Here is an 18,493-nt window from a genome sequence, read left to right on the forward strand (position 1 = left end):
AGAGGGAGCTGCAGATGAAGGAATTGTTGAGTTGGATCTTGGAGATGGTGTGAAGCTGGAAGGTGTGAAAACATTTTGCTATCTCGGAGACATGCTGAATGGAGAAGGTGGATCAGACTCTTTGACGGTTGCTGGAGTAAGATGTGCATGGAAGAAGTTTCGGGAACTGAGTGGCGTGCTGACGAAGAGGGGAGTGTCGTTGAAGCTGAAGGGAAAGGTGTATGCTACATGTGTGAGGAGTACGATGATTTATGGGAGTGAGACATGGGTACTGAACATGGAGCAGCAACAAAGGCTGGAAAGGGTCGAAATGCGAATGGTTCGGTGGATGTGTGAGTATCGTTGAGAGAGAGGAAGACAAAAGATGACTTACGGAAAATGATGGATGTTGTGAAGAGAAACAGGTTGAGATGGTTGGGTCATGTGTTGAGGAAGGATGAAAGTGACTGGGTGAGAGGAGTGTTGGAAATGAGTGTAGTCGGAAGTGGAGGACGGGGAAGACCGAGAAAAACTTGGCTCAAGGTGGTGGAAGAAGAAATGTGGGCAAGGGGATTAAGAAGGGGAGATGCAGAAAATAGGGTAAAGTGGAGAAGATTGTCATGGGGTCCGCAAGGCTAACCCCCGCTTTCGTGGGGAAAATGGCCTGTGTGTGTGTGTGTGTGTGTGTGTATGTGCGTGCGTGCGTGCGTGCGTGTGTGCGTGCGTGCGTGCGTGCGTGCGTGCGTGCGTGCGCTCCTTTTTATTTACTTCCAATCTTGTGAGTAACTTTATCATTTACCTCCTTCAATATAATAATTTATGACATTTTAAACTTTTCTACGTATTTTATATGTCTCCCTCCATAGAGTGGGAAAAGGAGGTGAAATGGAGAGGATCAGTAAAGAAGGGAAGGGAATAATGGAAAGAAAAGGGATGGTGAATCAGTGTGTCGAAGGAAGGTGAAGAGGCAGCAATGATTAAGAAAAAAAATGCTGTTTTGTGTACATAATATGGAGACAGGCCCAACTGTGTGATCTTTTTAAAATGAAACTAAACTATTTTCATACTTCCTTTTGTCCTTTTATTGGCTGCAGGTTTGTGACTAAACTTCTTGAGGACCTGGTTTTCTTTGTGGCAGACGTTTCTAATACTGGGCAAGATGTCCTTGGGGTGCGTGTCTCCCGCCCAAACCGTGAGCGGCAGAAGCTCATGAGAGAGCAAAACATACTGAAACAGGTCAGTGACGTGGAACATACGTGTATGCTTGATGGGTTATTTCGCATTAGAGGGGAAACATATTGCCCGGGGGTTGGGGGAGATGTATTTTGACAGATTCGTGGTCGACGATTTAGAGTGAGTGGATGAATATTTTTTGGGTACAGTACATGTCAGAAACGTTGTTTTGTGCTGGGATGCAGGTTAGCAAGTAAATATGGTAAAGAAGTGGTTATAGCTCACTGGGAATATTCATATTGAAAATGAAATCACCATGTACGAGCCCAGCAGGCAAGGCTCAAGTCTGATGTTTCAACACTGAGTGGTCTTCATCTGTGATTGTGTGGTCGTAACTTTGAATATTTTAGGTGATTACTGGCCGTGCCTAACTGTCACTTGGTTGATGGGTTAAATCAAAAGACAGCATGTTGCACTTTACAAACATATTGCATATCTTTCTCTGATATGAGTATCAATGAGGATGTAAAATTAAGTGAAACACGCAAAAAGGATATTTTAAATGTGTAGTTTTTGCTGCTGTCCATGTATTCCATGCATTGTACACTGCTCCTTCCCAATTCCATATGCAGGTGATGCATGACGTCATCGCAGGGCTCTGAAGGAAGGGAGTACTCAGTTTTTCTTCCAATTGTTTGTTTGTTTGTCTGGGTGGTATCCCAGCCATCTGATGAGCTTGGAAGCTGAAATTTGGGAACAAAAGTGAAGATGTGCTTTGGGAAAAAGGGTATTTTTTATTTTTTGATCAATCAATTAATTGATTAATTACTTGATTATTTTCGATGTATTTATTACTGATTAATTTTATTTCTCATCTGGGCAATAATTCAGCCATCTTTTGAGCTCAGAAGATGATATTTAGGCATGACGGTGAACAAGTGATTTGGCTATAAAGGATATTTTTCATTTATTGATTAATCGATTAACTGTTCATTTTTTTTATGAATTAATTTTCGAAAAGTTACAGATTTGGATGAAACAATGGTGGTTTTGGTTATACTTTAGCCAATTGATTAAGAAATTATTTTACGATTACTATTTATTTATTTTAATGATGCAACTAATCAATCGAGTATTGTACACCGCTCCCTCCCAATTCCGTCTTCATGTGCTGCATAATGGCATCGCCGGGCACCGGAAGTGCCCCGGAAATGTTGCGCGCTGGAGGATTTGTTATTTATTTATTTGGCATGGGGGCGGTGTGCTTTGAATGTACCTCTACTTGTTCTAATATATTTTCTATTGCTTCAAGAAGTGTTACAATACACATCTCTGTGTGCTCCTTTCATGTTCATCACACTTTATTCGAAAGAATTACTGCCGTCGTACGATCGGAATGGCTGTATTTAAGATCCAGGTCCTGTTTCTTCTTCCATTCTGAAAGACGGGCTTTCAAAATAGGAATCACTGTGATTAAACGGACACTAATTTTTGTTTCAAGTACATAAATTATTTGCGTTCAATGGGACCATTTGTGTTTTTTTTTATTCTACAACATTAGGAACCCTTTTGAATGAAGCGTGATGGACGGACGCTTCTCCTTTTAGTAATGGATGAGAACGACTTTGTCTCACGATCTGCATATTCCAGTCTTATGATGAGCTTCCCCACCTAACCCCACCCCCGCCCCCTCCGTTCCCCTCAGTCCTCCCTTGTTAGTCTACTTAACAGCTAGCATACGATGCCTGCACTGTCCTGAGGGAAAGCCACTTGGTGATTGAAACGTCACACCTGAGCATTGCCTGCTGCGCACTAGTGAATGCTCTAGTAGAGACAAGTTAATCCCCAAACGAGATGGTGCATTTTCATTTTTTTAATCAGCAGGGAAAGATGTGTTTTGATTGTGCTGCATTTTTGTGGGGATGGTGTGGGGTCATGGGTGAACTGGTTGTACGTGTTTTGAAGGCAAGTACTTCTGGATGTATAATCTTTTTGTGGACAGTAGGCCCGCATATTTTATTATTATCGGATGTGGTGGAGGGGAGTGTGGTTGAATGTTCTTATCTATTTTTGAATGGTATCATTGTGTTTTTGAAGAACATTTTATTTATTTGTGAGACCGGTATGCTTCGATGATGCAGGATTGATAGGTCATGTGGAGGTGGGTCAGTTCGTTCAGTTTCGTTGTGCAGATCACCAATCTAAACGAAATTCACCCTGTACATTCATGAGAACACACCATTGAAATTCCTACTTGTTTCCATGTACACAAGTTGACACACCGACAGTTATTACCATTTGAAATTACCGCCGTGAAGTGGGCGTGGCGTGCTTGTAACCGCGGAGGAAACGACCAGGAAACAACAAATCAAGATGGCGGCGCCCATGGTTGTCTGGTGATTTTGAGTGATTTTTGGTCTTTCAACAACCAAATATGCGTTGTTTCACACTTGGGTGGGGAGGAAGATGAGAAAGTGACGCAATTCACGGATAAGAGCTGGCTTAAGGTATGCGAGTGTGCGAAGGCTTGGTGCGACGCCACATCTCGTGAAACTATCAACAAATGCCGTTTGCTGGCTGATCAAATAATGAAGCTGCTGCCAATGACTGATCCTCCTGCAGATGCCGGCTGTCACCGGTTCTGCTATGCGTCGTTTTGTAACAAGGATCATATAAAACGTATTGAAGCCAGGAAAAGGAAATCAGAAGCCAGCACTACTGCAGTTTCTGCTAGAGCCATTGAGGTGGTGGGCGGACTCGAAGAAGAGGGGCACTCATACCACAAAATACGTAGAAAATCCCTCAGAACCTCTGTAGAAAGGGTGGCTGGCAAATCAGCTGGTGTACTGCCAAGAATTTGTGTGATATGCCAGAAAAAAGACATTCATCCGTGTCAAAGGAAAATCTCAACGTGATCAGTTGTCCCTGGCAGAAACACAGGATGGAGGAAAGCTGAAGGAAACTGCTGAGCAGAGGAGAGATGAACATGATGTGAGAATAATGACAACTGTAAAGGATAAAGACTGTGTGGCGCTGGCAGTTTGTTATCACCATAAATGTTATTTTGAGTATGTGAATGACATACCACAGACAGTGAAAGTCAACTCCAAACTCAGAAAGTGAATTATGACTCAACATTTGACATTTTCTGTGATAAAGTAATCCAGGTAAGACTCATTGATGGAAAGCAATCTATACATATGAAGAAGTTGTGTGAGATGTTCAATGACCCACTCAGAGTATGCGAAGGCCAGGATAAGGCCAACTACCAGGCAACAAGACTGAAGAAAAGACTGCAGGAACGATACCCAGACATGATTTTCTATCGTCCACCAAAAATGTCTGAGAGCGAAGTGGTGTACATGAAGGACATTGATATTGGTTCCATTGCTCAGGCTGCTGTTGTAGACAGTAGCTCCACAACAGAAACAGAGTCAACTACAGAGGATGAAGCCAGCCAGGGTCCACAGCAGGGTGACTCAGACCTCAATTTACATGTTCTATACTCGGGAGCACTCATGGTGAGGGATGACCTGAACAAACACCAAAGTGTGGACATTACATGGCCCTACTTGGAAATGGTGGAGCTAGCACTTGAGCTTATATGGGCAACTCATACTTCGAACTGGCGAAACACCTTGCGATCAGGAGAGCGTCAATGCCCTGGTACTTTGCGTACGATCACCTAAACTCTGCAAGGTACTTACCCGTTTACTGGCTGTAAATGGCCGGGCTAGAGCACTCCCACCCAGACACCTATCAAGCGTGCATGGATGGCAAATGGACTGCCCAACGGCATACTCGTTATGGATTTCGTAGTGTTGCGTGTGATCAGATCATAGAGCAGACTTTAAATAGGGACAGCAAGACCAGTGGAGGCATCATTGGTTACACTCAGAAAAGCACAGCTGTGAAGAAGTGGATCCTGTCTCAACCAGCACGTGTGGAAATCGCAAGGAAATGTGAGTTCATGGCGGGTATCCACAACGAGGCCAGAACGAGAAAGGATTTGGATGTGTCGAGCTCGAAGAAGAACGAAGCAGTGGTGGTACAAGTGATGGACACAGTACTTCAAATAATTAACCCTTTCTCCGGCGCTCACCTTGAACTCGTCAATATTAGTTCAGGTGTCATCGCACCGCCAGCCACTTCCACGGACTTGATGAACACGTATGTCAAGAGAGAGAATGCTGTCGTGCAATTAATGCGTGATTGGCTTCTCTCGGGTGAGGTCCCATTCTGCAGTCCGATTTCAAAGGCCAAATTGGCAACTTTCTCAAAGGGGCGAGGAAAGTCGGCGACTCCCCACCAGCAGACGCCGAAGGTTGAAATTGCGAATGAACGTCGTCTTTTCACACGACTGCTGTTGATTGGCGAGTAAAGCAATGTAACACTCCACGATCTGCTCGCATACCCACTGGCGAACATATCTTTCCCGCTGGCATCCGGTCATGGTTCGATTGCTAAGACTGACAAAGCCAAACTCCGCAATCATATACTGAAACTGTGGCCCGATTGCCGTGTGGACGCTCTGCCAATCCAAGGTGCAACAATTGTGGATGGAATAGCCGTTATTCAGGCGATAAAGGCTGGTTCACTGCATAACACTTTCGGCAAACTGGAAGAGATGTTGCTGAACATCTTAGTGGCCAAAGCACGACATAACCAATCTTCGAGACTGGACGTGGTGTTTGATACTTACCCAAGTATCAGCATCAAGTGCCTGGAGCAGGCAGGGCAGGCGATCTTCAGGTACGAACCATCTACAGACGTGATCAAGCCCTTCCAAAACAGTGGACCAATTTTCTCCTGAGCGGAGCCAATAAGGAGGCGTTGAGAGCGTTCATCGTATCGTGGACGAGAAACATCTCTCCATCAAAACTGGGTGACATGCTGTTGTACGTCAGTCATGCCGGCAAATGTGAGAAAATCAAGGCGTCGAATGGTGTCATCACTGTGTCGTCAGTACCTGAACTTGAATGTGACCATGAGGAAGCTGACACGAAGCACCTGCTACATGCCGCTCACGCGGGACAGAATGAAGAGTCGGTGCGCATAGAGAGTTTCGACACCGATGTGTTTGTGTTGGCGTTGGCTCACTCGAAGTCTATTCGGGCGCGAAATTTCCATCTGGTCACAGGAAGTCCCAAGGACATTATCGTCGTTGACATTAGGAAGCTGAGTAATGCCCTGGAAAGTTCTGTCTGCGATGCGTTGATAGGTTTGCACAATTTCGCGGGAAGTGATACCACCAGTGCATTCCACGGTAAGGGCAAAACAAGGCCATTTGACTTGATGATGAAGGGTCCCATCTCATCACCTGTTTCGGGAGCATTGGTCGAGAATTCACGCTAAATCAGAATATCATTCACGACCTGGAACAATTCGTCTGCGCCATGTACAATCAGCCGACCATGAAGAGTGTGGATGAGGCTCGCTACAAGCTATTCTGCAGCCAGTCGCTGGGAGAACAGAAGTTGCCGCCTCCAAGCGACGCTCTGATGCTGCATTGCAAAAGAGTGAACTATCAGTCTGCGATCCACCACCGCGTGACAGAGGTTTATGGAAGCCCCTTCTCCTACATTTCACGGATGGATGGAACGCAACGGAGCACTGATTGTTCACTGGCTGAACAAACCACCAGCGCCGAAGGAACTGTGAGAGGCGACGAAATGTAATTGCAAGAAGATGAAATGCGAGACCAACCAGTGTTCTTGCCGGTCAAAAGGACTGTCCTGCGCAGAGTGCTGTGGGTGTCAATACTGTGACAACGATGAACAGACCCGTGCAGAAATAGAACTTATGGATGATGAAAGCACAACTGACTATGATTCCGACGACGAACTGTGAATGCGGGTGTCACACTGCTTTTGCTGTGGTAATCTACTACACAGTAGTATTCTGATTGGTTAGCATGTAATGGTGGACTTGAGTTTTGTAATAACAGCAGTCAAGAGCCTAGTTCAGCAACTTCTTCAGAGCAAGAAATACTGGAGTTCTAAGACAGTAATCTTCTTGTGGTGGTTCTACTTTTCATCAGGCTGAGTCGCGCAGTGTCTTTTTCTTTGATTTAATCCGAAATAGCCAATGTAACTGTCTTTAATAGTCAATGTAGCTACCTTTAATAGCCAGTGTGGCTGCCTTTTAAGCAAAAAGTTGCTTTGGTCAACTCGAAGGCCTGTCTGGTCGGTCCAGACGTTTTCGGCCGTAAAAATATGTAACTGCTTCGGTTTACGATCTTTAATTATAAACATCTTTAATCACAGTGAATAGGGCTCTGTATAAACATATTGTATCATTTTAAGACCTCACAAGAGTTTTCTTTGACGTACATATCAGTCTATCCTTGATTCTTCATTTCTGTGTCAAAATCGTGCTTTAATGTTCGGTGTATCTTTAATTGCCAAAAATGACCAATTGTGTCACATCCTCGATGTGGAAACAAGTGGATTTGGACTCAGCGTCTAAAATTCTTTAAGTATGCCAAATTTCATCCAGATTGGTGATCTGCACAACGAAAATCATTTTCTGAAGGTAATAGCGAGTACCTCCACATGGTCTGAGTATCGCGGTTGCACAATCAGAATAATAAACATTTGGTGTGATCAAATGGAGAAAATGCTTTTGAACTACTAGTCGTCCACAACCATCCTTTATGTGCTCTGGAATGTCGGCCAAGGCCCTCACTGTTTTTTTTTCTTCCACCCTCAATTTTTCACCTTTATGCTCTTTTAAATTTATTTTCTTCACAACCGCTTGAGCGATCGATATGAACCTTTCAACATATGAGCACCTACTAATGGAGAACTAGCCAAACCTGTGCTACACGTGAAATTTCTAAAGTGAGGGTTCGTTAGGACGTCAATATATCCAGTGTTCACAATGTGATTTATAGAATTTCTTGATATACAATGTTTCTTGTTACATTTTTTGTGTCAAATGCACCTTCTGAGGTAGTCAGCGTGTGCAGAAGAGGGTTTTACATTGCAGACGCTGTTTTCTTGGAGTGGCATTACGCCTCTTAGTGGTGATGGCCTGTCGACGATAGACGCAATGATGTCAGCGAATGACCGATGATGTCATGACGTCATTACGCCTCTCAGCAGTGACGTCACACATCGCCATGTAAACGAATGTAAAAATTAGAAAATCGCTAAAAATTCCCAAACCTCTCTGTCTGGCGCAATCTCACATAGCCTATGCTGTACATTAGACCACAGAGCACCCGCATGCAGAAAGTGGCGACAATGCGTCTGGCAGTTTCGGAGGAGATACGTCCACAAAATATGGCTTAGTGTATTAATATAATAATTTTTGAAATAAAGTTACACAATGATTGGATGGAAATTCAGCCAGTCTTCCAAAAAGTCTGTTTTCTCTAGGCATGGGTTGCAGGATGTTTCACGTAGCAGGAATAAACATTGCCTTCTTTTGGAAGATCTATTACGAAAAGCTGAAAATAACATTTCCTGTTTCCCATTTTTGTTCCACATGTAGATCTTTGAGCTGCTGCGTGCTCCTTTTGTGGACAGCGGCAATGGCCCCATGCTGAGAATGGAGGAGCTTTCCGATCAACGTCATGCACCTTTTCGCCACATTTGCCGTTTGTGCTATCGTGTGCTCCGGCATTCTCAGCAAGACTACCGTAAGAACCAGGTGAGGATATTTCATTTTTTAATGATCCCAGACTCTCATATAATATTATCACAGGATTAGCTTGTACATAGCACACATTTCACAAGGACATTTGGAGACATCATTATCCCCTTACTTGCATTGTAATGATGTCAGGAGGCTGGTAAAATTGATACAATTCTTGATATGGTGATCCCAGCTCCATGTCTCGTGTACTCAGTGTTCAGACGTGTGTAAAACGGACATTGTGTTTGTTTTGTCCTCAATTGAAGAGTATCATGCCTCCTTTTTGGTTTGAGGGAGTGTTAACCCCATGTCATTTTTGTGATATCGGAGTCTGATTGTATTCCCACACCCTGTTTGAATTCATTTTGCCTCATTTAGCAATGATTGTGTAACATCATAGCTTAATTACCACAATTTTATAGAGTGCCTGCATCCATTGCATTCTCCATCTCCTTGTCTTAATTTTTTTTTTTAATTGAGGCAGAGGAGTTTCTTCAGTATTTTCTGGCAGTTGAAGGACATTTTTTTTTGTATACCTTGTCGAGGCTTGTATGAGAGCTAACGCACAACGCACATCAAGGGGGGCATGAGACAGGAGGGGAGTGAGTGGGAAGGACAAAACAGTGGGGAACAGAGACATTTGGAGATCTGTGGAAGGGAGAGGGATGGGACAGGGAACATGGGGAATAGAAGATGGACATTACAGGGACTTTCAGGAAGGAAAGCAGGGAATTTGAAGGAGGTGGGCTTGGGTGGATTAAGGTGAAGAAAAGATCGAGGATTTGGATGGGGAATGATAAGAGGTGGTGGTGAACAGCTGTTTTGAAGGCCTGGAGGGAAGAATGGGAATGAATAGAGTGAGGAAGTTTATTCCAAAGGCGGGAAAAATGAGGAATGAAAGGAATGAAATGACATTTTGCTCATTGGAAAACATTTTCTTGAATAGGTAATTCCAGGCTTTCCTCTTTTTAATTTTTTTTTAATGAAGTCGAGGCTTGTGGAAGAGCTAGAACATAGAATGGATCAGGACGTAAAATTTAAAGGGAACAGTACAAAGAGAGGGGCGAAGCACCCTAACAGTGGGGGTTGAGGGACAAAATAGAGGGCGTCTTGGATAAATAAGGGGTGTCGGACAGGACACATGTGGTGAACTATATGGATACAGAAGCAAACTCTAAGGTAGGAGAAACTTGAAAGAGGTGTGCTTGGGGAGAGTTAATGGGGGTAGAAAAGATCATGGTTTTGGGTGGAGGATGATCTGAGATGGTGGTGGATAGCTGTCTTGAAGACTTGGAGGGAAGAATGAGATTGAAGTGATTGTGAAAGTTGGTTCCACAGACAGGAAAAAAAGGAATGCACAAGTCGAGGCGATTATGAATTTTGGGAGTTTCACCAGAAGGCCGGGGTTGCTGGTGGATCGTGTGCGACTTGCAGAAACCTGGGGGTGAGTGGGATGGAAAGACAGAGCACAGAGATAGCAGCTTTTCACAAGGTCCAGCATACAAGTCCAAGCCTGGTCTGTTTTCCAGACAAAGCCAAATCGAGGTGTTGGGCTCTGGCAGGCGGATCGACAAACGTGTCGAGGACCTCCTCATCAGAGTCGATTGCCGACTCGACGTGCAGGCAGCCTCTCGACGCAGATTGCAGCCTCCCACTAGTCGTTTCTGTGCAGCAGAAATCCTCACTCGACACTCAGGCTCAATTACTCCCTCAGCAGATGGCAGACTCGACCCTCAGGTTCAGTTCCTCCTACTGCCGATTGCATACTCGACCTCAGGTAGATCCTCTCCCAGCCGTTGGCAGACAGACCTCATTCAGTCCCTTCCTTGCCTATTTCGGCTCGCTCTTTACGAAAAGCCGATCACCCGACTCCACACTCATCGTTTCTCTGTTGCCTTCCCGGCGCTCGCTTGCCTCGAAGCCACCCCCTCTCTGCCGACTGGGTGGGGCCTCGTACGGAGAGGGGAAGGAAGAAGAAGAAGCTCTCGGTACACAACCACGACACGAACAATAAACAGCCTCTTACACCTTCCGACACACATGTAACGTCCATTTACCAAACTACCTGGCTAAACATGCATTCAATGGGAGATCTGGGCTAATCCTATATTTAATAGCACACTAAGGGCCATTTCCACAATATATATATACATATATATATATATATATATATATATGTATGTATATATATATATACATACATATATATATATATATATATATATATATATATATATATATACACACACCACTATCTTCCAACACATTGCATTCCATTTCTGTATGTTTTCTGTAGGAACTCTTGGAACATAATTTTTCTTCTTTTTGCCAATTATGACGTTCAAGCCCGTTTAACTTTCTAATTTAAAAATATATTCTTGATCACCAAATTGAAATTTATATTCTGTTAAACTTGCATGCTTTGTAACACACAGGAATACATTGCTAAGGAGTTTGGATTCATGCAAAAGCAGATTGGCTATGATGTATTGGCAGAAGACACAATCACAGCACTTTTGCACAACAACCGCAAACTACTTGAGAAGCACATTACTGCTGCTGAGATCAATACATTTGTGTCACTTGTGCGCAAGAACCGAGAGCCCAGGTCTGCAGTTCATTGGTTGAATTTTTATGCTGCATCATTCATATTTTACAGTCGCTTGCCTAATCTTTGTATTTAAGCTCTCCTTCCTTATTTTTTAACTTTGCACTTTTTCTTTCCCTTAAACTTTACACTCTCCTTCTTCCCCTTTTTCTTCACACTCCTTCCTCTTTGGTTCCACCACACTCCCTCTGTCTCTACTTTACATTCTCTTTTTTTAACTTGACTTTGCACCTTTTATCCTTCAACTTTCACTTTTTTATCACTGCTTGTACAAAATCCTTTTTTTCTCATTTCTTTTTGATTTAGGTTAATGCTGTTACTCACTCACCCTTTCCTCTTGCTATTTATGCATTCATTGCTTCTTTTCTCTATACTCCTCCTTTCTTGAAATTCTTCTTTCAATCATTTGCCAATGTACCGCTTCAAAGTATGCTTGTGTTTGGCTTCCTCCACCATACTACTTTTCTTTGGATGGTTATTCTTTAACTCTCTCACCCTCATGACCTTGTGTTTCTGACTATTGTTTTTGTTTCCATAGGTTCCTGGATTACCTATCTGATCTCTGCGTGTCAAACAACACTGCCATTCCCATCACCCAGGAACTCATCTGCAAGTCTGTGCTCGATCCTGAAAATGCTGACATTCTCATTGAAACTAAGTGTGTGAGATGTTTAAACCAGTCATTTATTTTGGAGTTCTGTGTGGACCCAGATTTCAATTTTGTTATTGTGACCCAAGTCATCATTGGAACAAGCCAAGTATTTCTTCTGTTACCAAAATTCTTATTGAGATCTAATAAACCTTTTGTGCATTGAAGTTATAGACAAACATTAACTGATAGCTCGACTCTTCTTGTTTCCATGAATCATGAATTTGAGCGGGCATTAATTTTTGCATCACCAAACTACTTCATGGAAGTGTGCACAGTTAGGAGGGGTACAAAAATAATCATCCAGTTCTGGGAGAAGCTTTCTAATGACTGTTTAATTAATTCCATTCTCGTACTGTCTCTTGTGTGAAATGCAATTTATTTTCTCCTGTGCCTAAAGCTCATTGAGGAGCTTGTACATATATCACTGTTGGAAAAATGACATCAGAAGATGTTGTGCTTATGAATGAATTATAAGGACATTAGTAAACAATAACGACACTGAGTAGAGCGAATACCTCCGCCAGGCTGAACAGTTTACGTTTTGTATCCCATTGATCGGCCAGATCTTAGTCCGGATTCGTCTTTGTCACACACTTAACATGTCCACCAAATTTCGTCCTCTCAAGCATATCGTTTTTAGCTCTATCTCTCAATGATGAAAGAATCGCTTAAATTTTTTTATTGTATCCGGATCCCATCCAGATCCAGATCTTCACCAAATACTCAATTTGTCCTTATCACACACCCAACCTGTCTACCAAGTTTCGTCTGAATCCGTCTATAAATTTTGAGATATCATGCTCACAGATAGACAAACAGACAGACAAACAGAGGTGAATGCATAACCTCAATCTACCTTTGGTGACTGAAGTAATAATGGCCAGATCAACACAGTAGAAGGGATTTTTTCATGGGATCCACTAAACAGATCAACTCATAACTCAACTTTGTATAAAAATTTACATGCTTAAGGTGTTTGCTACATTTCAAACAAAAACTGTGTTAACAGAGAAAACAAGCTCAAATGAGCTACGATCCTCGTCCTCTAATGATGACGTCATAAAAACGAATATGACGTCATTGTGATGTATCAGGTTTGCGATAAATTATCAGTGCTAATGCCCGGCTTGATTCTCGCAAACAAAATTCAAACAGCTTGCCGAGTTTCGGAGATAATGGTATTGGCGATTTCCATTAGCGGCGATATTATGTCAACTTTTTTCCTAGGAAAAATTTCCAAAATTGGAGATGGTTACTGCCTTCGCGTGGGCTTTCTGCATATACATGGCAAGTTTCACGAAGATCCGATGAAAACTCTGGGTTGTGAAACAACAAGCTCAAATGAGCTAAGATCCTCGTCCTGTTAATGACGACGTCATAATAACGAATATGACGTCATTGTGATGTATCAGGTTTGCGATAAATTATTTGTGCTAATGCCCGGCTTGATTCCCGCAAACAAAATTCAAACAGCTTGCCTAATTTCGGAGATAATGGTATAGGTGATTTCCATTAGCGGCGATATTATGACGTCAACTTTTTTTCTCGGAAGAATTTCCAAAATCGGAGATGGTTACTGCCTGCGCGTGGGCTTTCTGCATATACATGGCAAGTTTCACAAAGATCCGATGAAAACTTTTGGTTGTGAAACAAAAAATGTCAAAAAATAGGAATGACGTCATAAAAATTGATATGACGTAATAATGATTTATCATATGTGCGGTAATTCATATCTGCTGATGCCCCGTTCGATTCCCGCAAACAGAATTCAAAAAGCTTGCCGAGTTTCAGAGATAATTTTTTAGGGGATTTCCATTAGCAGAGATATTTTGACGTCATAACTTTTTTTCTAGGAGGAATTTTCAAAATCGGAGATGGTTACTGTCTGCGCAGGGTATTTTTACATATATATGCCAAGTTTCAGGAAGTTTTGATGAAAACTGTAGGCTGTGAAACAAAAAAGTCCACAAGAAGAAGATGAAGAACAACAACGTGAGTAAGACTTAGAGATCCTCCACGAGGATCTAAAAAAAAAATTGCAAATGTATTTACTATTTAGACACCTTTACATAATTTTCGTGAATTTTTTTTTCTCCATTTCAATGTTTTTGCACTATACAACCAAAGACTATATATTCCAATGACTCGGCTGCCCTATATTTGCAATGTTGCTATTCACAAGTAATTTCCCACGTTTTTGTTCTAGGTTAGTGTTACCAGTCACAGAGGAGGAAGATGAAGATGAGGATAATGAGGAAGGGGATGAAAAGGATGAGATGGGTCAGGAAGACAAGCGACAAGAGGTTTGGCTTTTTTGGCGCAATGAAAATGGTGAATCCATGAGCAAGAGCATCCAAGAGCTAACTCGGGATACTGAGGAAGGCAGCAAGCAAGATCGGCAGGTTCTCGTTTACTACAGGTCATTGTGCTACAATTACTTGACCTATTTGCATTTATTTCTTTCAAACTGGCTCGTTTAAGTTTTTCTACAAAGTTGATTTTGTTGCTTGAGTATCGCTCTTTTTAAACCAGCATTCCTTGTTTTCTCTTTAGATTAAGAGTTAAAGAATGACCTTGGCTCCTTTGTGCTTTTGTTACTCACATTTACCTGCTCACTCTCTCTAGGTACCAGCTGTGCCTCTTTTCTCAGATGTGTTTGGACCGACAGTACTTAGCAATCAACAGCATTTCATCACAACTAGGTGTCCAACAGCTCCTCCTGTGTATGTCTGATGAGCATCTGCCCTTTGACTTACGGGCTGCGTTCTGCCGCCTCATGTTGCATATGCATGTCGATCGTGATCCACAGGAACCTGTTACATCTGTAAAATATGCACGGCTCTGGTCTGACATCCCATACACCATCAACATCAATAGGTTGGTGAAGTTTGTGACCTAAAACGAGAAAGCTGAAGCCAAACTTTTTATTACTTTTAGTATACTGGTCAACTTAAAAAAAATGAAATGGACCATATAAATGCAGTCAAACCTTTCATTTATTTTTTGTCAGCTGCCCCATCTGTTTGCATGCCCTTCATTGTCAAGTTTCTACTCCAACCCATTGTGCTATCTGTCTGTCTGCCTCTATAGTCTGAGATCTCTTGTTTTCTTTCTCCACTCCATTGCCTCAGCTAATGCCATGTTGTTGTTTTTTCCATGAGCCTTTACTTCTATACCATATAAAAATATAATTCCTTACAAAATAAAGTAAACATTCTGGAAACAAGAATAAAAATGTTGTTGCAGCTATGATTCCAGAAGCGAAGATGTGCGAGATGACATGCAGCCAAGGTTCTCGGCCACCATAACATTTGTGGAAGCCTACTTCCGTGAGGTGCTGTGCGAAAGCTTCCCATTCGCGGAACATGAGAAGAACAAGTTAACATTTGAGGTGCTTTTCTATGTATAAGATCTGAATATTATCGGACTCCATAATGTTAAAGGACTCACACAGTCCTTTTTTGCCAATGATAATTTACATACTGAATCATTTTTACATAAATGAAGTGAATATCGATGTTTTACCTGATCATTTTCCAGTCCTTGTTGAAAAAAATTTCAATTCAACTCGTGCATATTGCCCCAGAAATAGACTGCCTCACAACCGTGATCACACAGAATGATCATCTACAAATGGTGTTGAGTGTCGTTTGTAGAACACAATTATCAGGCAGCAATTTTTTTCCTATTCACTCTCGTGTGGTACGATGGGAAAAACTGAGATGGCAATGAAAAAAAATGTGTGATTTGGAAGAGATGTGCAGCTGTGGGATGTGGTTACACCATCATCATCATCCAATAGAATGTTTGAGTGGCCAAAAAATCCAAAGTCAGCATTTATTTGGACAATGAAAAGGTCAGACTGGACAGGGTGACTCTCTCAAGCCGGGACACAAAGAATCGCAGAATCCAAAGTTGTGCAGCCTGCATGGATGCATGCTGTGGACCGTGAAGTCATGGAAACCCATCTGTGGATCCCCTTCCAGCCCATCAAATTCCAGTTCTCTCGACATCATGGAAATATCTCGATTTCTTTGTTTCCCTGCATGTATTGCTATTAATTTTGCTTTTAATAGACATCTGAAAGGCTGGAGACAACTATTTCATGAATGTTTCATTCATGTTTCATTCATGTTTCTTTCATTCATGCCCATCAGTGAGTAGTTAATCAGCTTTATCTCTGGCATAGATGTGATGCCTGTCCACACCTTGGTGAACTCAAATTTTCTCTGGACAATGTCAGATAACTGCTAACATTCTTCCTATTAACAGGCAGTGCCACTCAGGTCCCTGAACTAATTAAAACAAATGGTACTTCGTTTTTTTTTTTCACAAGTGAGGCCCATGGAAGAGCAAGGTTGAACTGACATTGGAGTAGGAAGCCAATAATTTGGCATAATCATTAAAGGGAGAGACAGAGACAGAGACGGAGACAGAGACAGAAGGAAACGACATGAAACCAGCAGGTTGGAGGGTTGGGTAAAGAGAGGTTAATGAGAATAATAATGATGATGGGTCATGATGGGGGATGACATGAGGTGGCGGTGCTTTCACTGCCTGCCTAAATCCCTAGAGGGGGGACTCGGCTCAGGTATGGAGCATGAGCCGGAGCAGTGCGTCGCTGCATCCACTTTCTGCCAGTACTCCAGAAGCCTCCATCTGGTCAACCCCCAGGCAGATGCCTGGCCCATCCCCATCTCCTTGAGATGCCAATCAACCTGCTACAACCATGAGGAACATGGTCAGCCTGTTGGCCTCTTCCACTCACGAGGCTCCCTTGCTGAGAGAATCCGGTGAGCAGGATCAGCGTCATGAAAATGAGCTACACGTCCATACAGCCGAGCTGACGCTCATGGAGTATATAGGTAACAAATCTCATCTGAGTCCTCTCTCATCAACTGCTCGTTGGACACAAAGTCTGACCAGCGATAGCCAAGGATTCTCCGAAGAGACCTTGTACCGAAGGAGTTAAGTCGCCATCTCAGATCCCTGGTCAGAGTCCAAGTCTCACATCCATAGAGCAAGACTGGAAGCACCAAGGACCTGAAGACTCGGATTTTCGTCCTCCTGCATAGGTACCGACACCGCCACACCCCATGATCCAGTGAATCCATGAGTCCACAGGCCAGACCCAGACATCTATTGATCTCTGGCTCACGTGGAGACATGAATGTCACTGCCAAGGTAAGTGAATCTCAGTGACCTCAACATCCTCACCACAAACAGATACAGACAAGATAACAGTATCCAAGATGTCGATGAAAGCCTGGATCTTAATTTTGACCCAGGAAACCCAGGAAAGTTATTGTCAGGTCAGACCAGATCAGATATATGACTTGCTGCAGGGATCATGTAAACCTGAACTAACCTGTTTCATGGTCGGGTTGTTGGCGACTCAACCATCTCCCCCACCAGGTTTCCTGGTGAGGATGGTGTTTGGATATGGACACCCAGCAGGATTAAAAACAAAACCTGTCAAAGGCCGGAGGAGCTCCTTGTGAGCTCACGGTCATCCATATCTAGTGCCCAACTGTGTTTGCGGAGGTCCTCCTGCAGTTGAATTACTTCTTATTCGGAGGTTGGTGGCAGGATTTGCACTCAAGCCACCATAAAACCCTTCATTCCACAAAACATTCTGAAGCACAAAAAAAATCTGAAAACCCACTCAGTGGGAGTACCTCCTGTGCAGCTTCCCTTCACAGGGCAGCTCAACGGATGAAGGAATATGGGCAAAGCCTTCGGGACCCCCAATTTGTGATGATAGGAGGGAAACCACGGGTCACATTTCCGGGTCAGATTGCGGGAGAGTGTGTCAGAGTGGTGCTGAGGTGACGTCCACCAGACGGCGGTCTCCTTGGGTTAACCTGAAGCGGTCCCTTCGGGTGGGTTCCTGGAATGTCCTATCCCGAAGAGAGGATGATCACCTGTCTCTGTTATCATCTGAGCTCAAGCATTTGGACATCGGTATTGCAGCACTCTCTGAGATTCGGAGACCGGATTGCGGTGAGATCATGGCGGGTGGTTATGCCTACTATTGGTCTGGTTGCTCTGATGGTCAGCATGCCCAAGGAGTTGCTACCACTGTGTCCAATAGGCTGACTCCAATGATAATTGAGGTAACACCGGGTAACGAGCGTACTAAGAGACTAAGGATTCGTCACTCCTTGGGTGTCATTTCCCTGGTCTCTGTTCATGCTTCGACTGAGGCGAGTGATGCACCGTGAAGGACGCATTCTATGCCATGCTCGAGTCTGTGGTTGATCAGTACCCCAGGCGAGATACACTTCTCGTCTTGGGGGATTTCATTGCATCAACTGGAACTGAGAGGGATGGTGATGAGATGTGTGTTGGTCTCCATGGGTCTAGAACTGTGAACCTGAACAGCACTAAGGTCATGGAATTTGGGTGGCCGGTTCATGGTTTCAGCGCCCACAAGCTCA

The 18,493-nt window shown here is 43.2% G+C and overlaps 1 protein-coding gene across 1 annotated transcript in view; it reads left to right on the top strand.

Annotated features, from left to right (window-relative positions):
* Window positions 1-18,493, top strand: part of LOC147032632 (inositol 1,4,5-trisphosphate-gated calcium channel ITPR1-like) — a 578,387-nt gene that overhangs the window by 228,574 nt on the left and 331,320 nt on the right. Inside the window, exons 12-18 of the mRNA XM_085850787.1 lie at window positions 1,074-1,215; window positions 8,650-8,808; window positions 11,229-11,401; window positions 11,940-12,059; window positions 14,260-14,472; window positions 14,679-14,930; window positions 15,300-15,444. Coding sequence (XP_085706913.1) covers window positions 1,074-1,215; window positions 8,650-8,808; window positions 11,229-11,401; window positions 11,940-12,059; window positions 14,260-14,472; window positions 14,679-14,930; window positions 15,300-15,444 — 1,204 coding nt within the window. The remainder of the gene's footprint in view (window positions 1-1,073; window positions 1,216-8,649; window positions 8,809-11,228; window positions 11,402-11,939; window positions 12,060-14,259; window positions 14,473-14,678; window positions 14,931-15,299; window positions 15,445-18,493) is intronic.

Source organism: Eptatretus burgeri, chromosome 2 (genome assembly GCF_056783735.1).
Source record: "Eptatretus burgeri isolate ZD-2024b chromosome 2, Ebu_testis_v1, whole genome shotgun sequence".
NCBI classification, from domain to species: domain Eukaryota; kingdom Metazoa; phylum Chordata; class Myxini; order Myxiniformes; family Myxinidae; genus Eptatretus; species Eptatretus burgeri.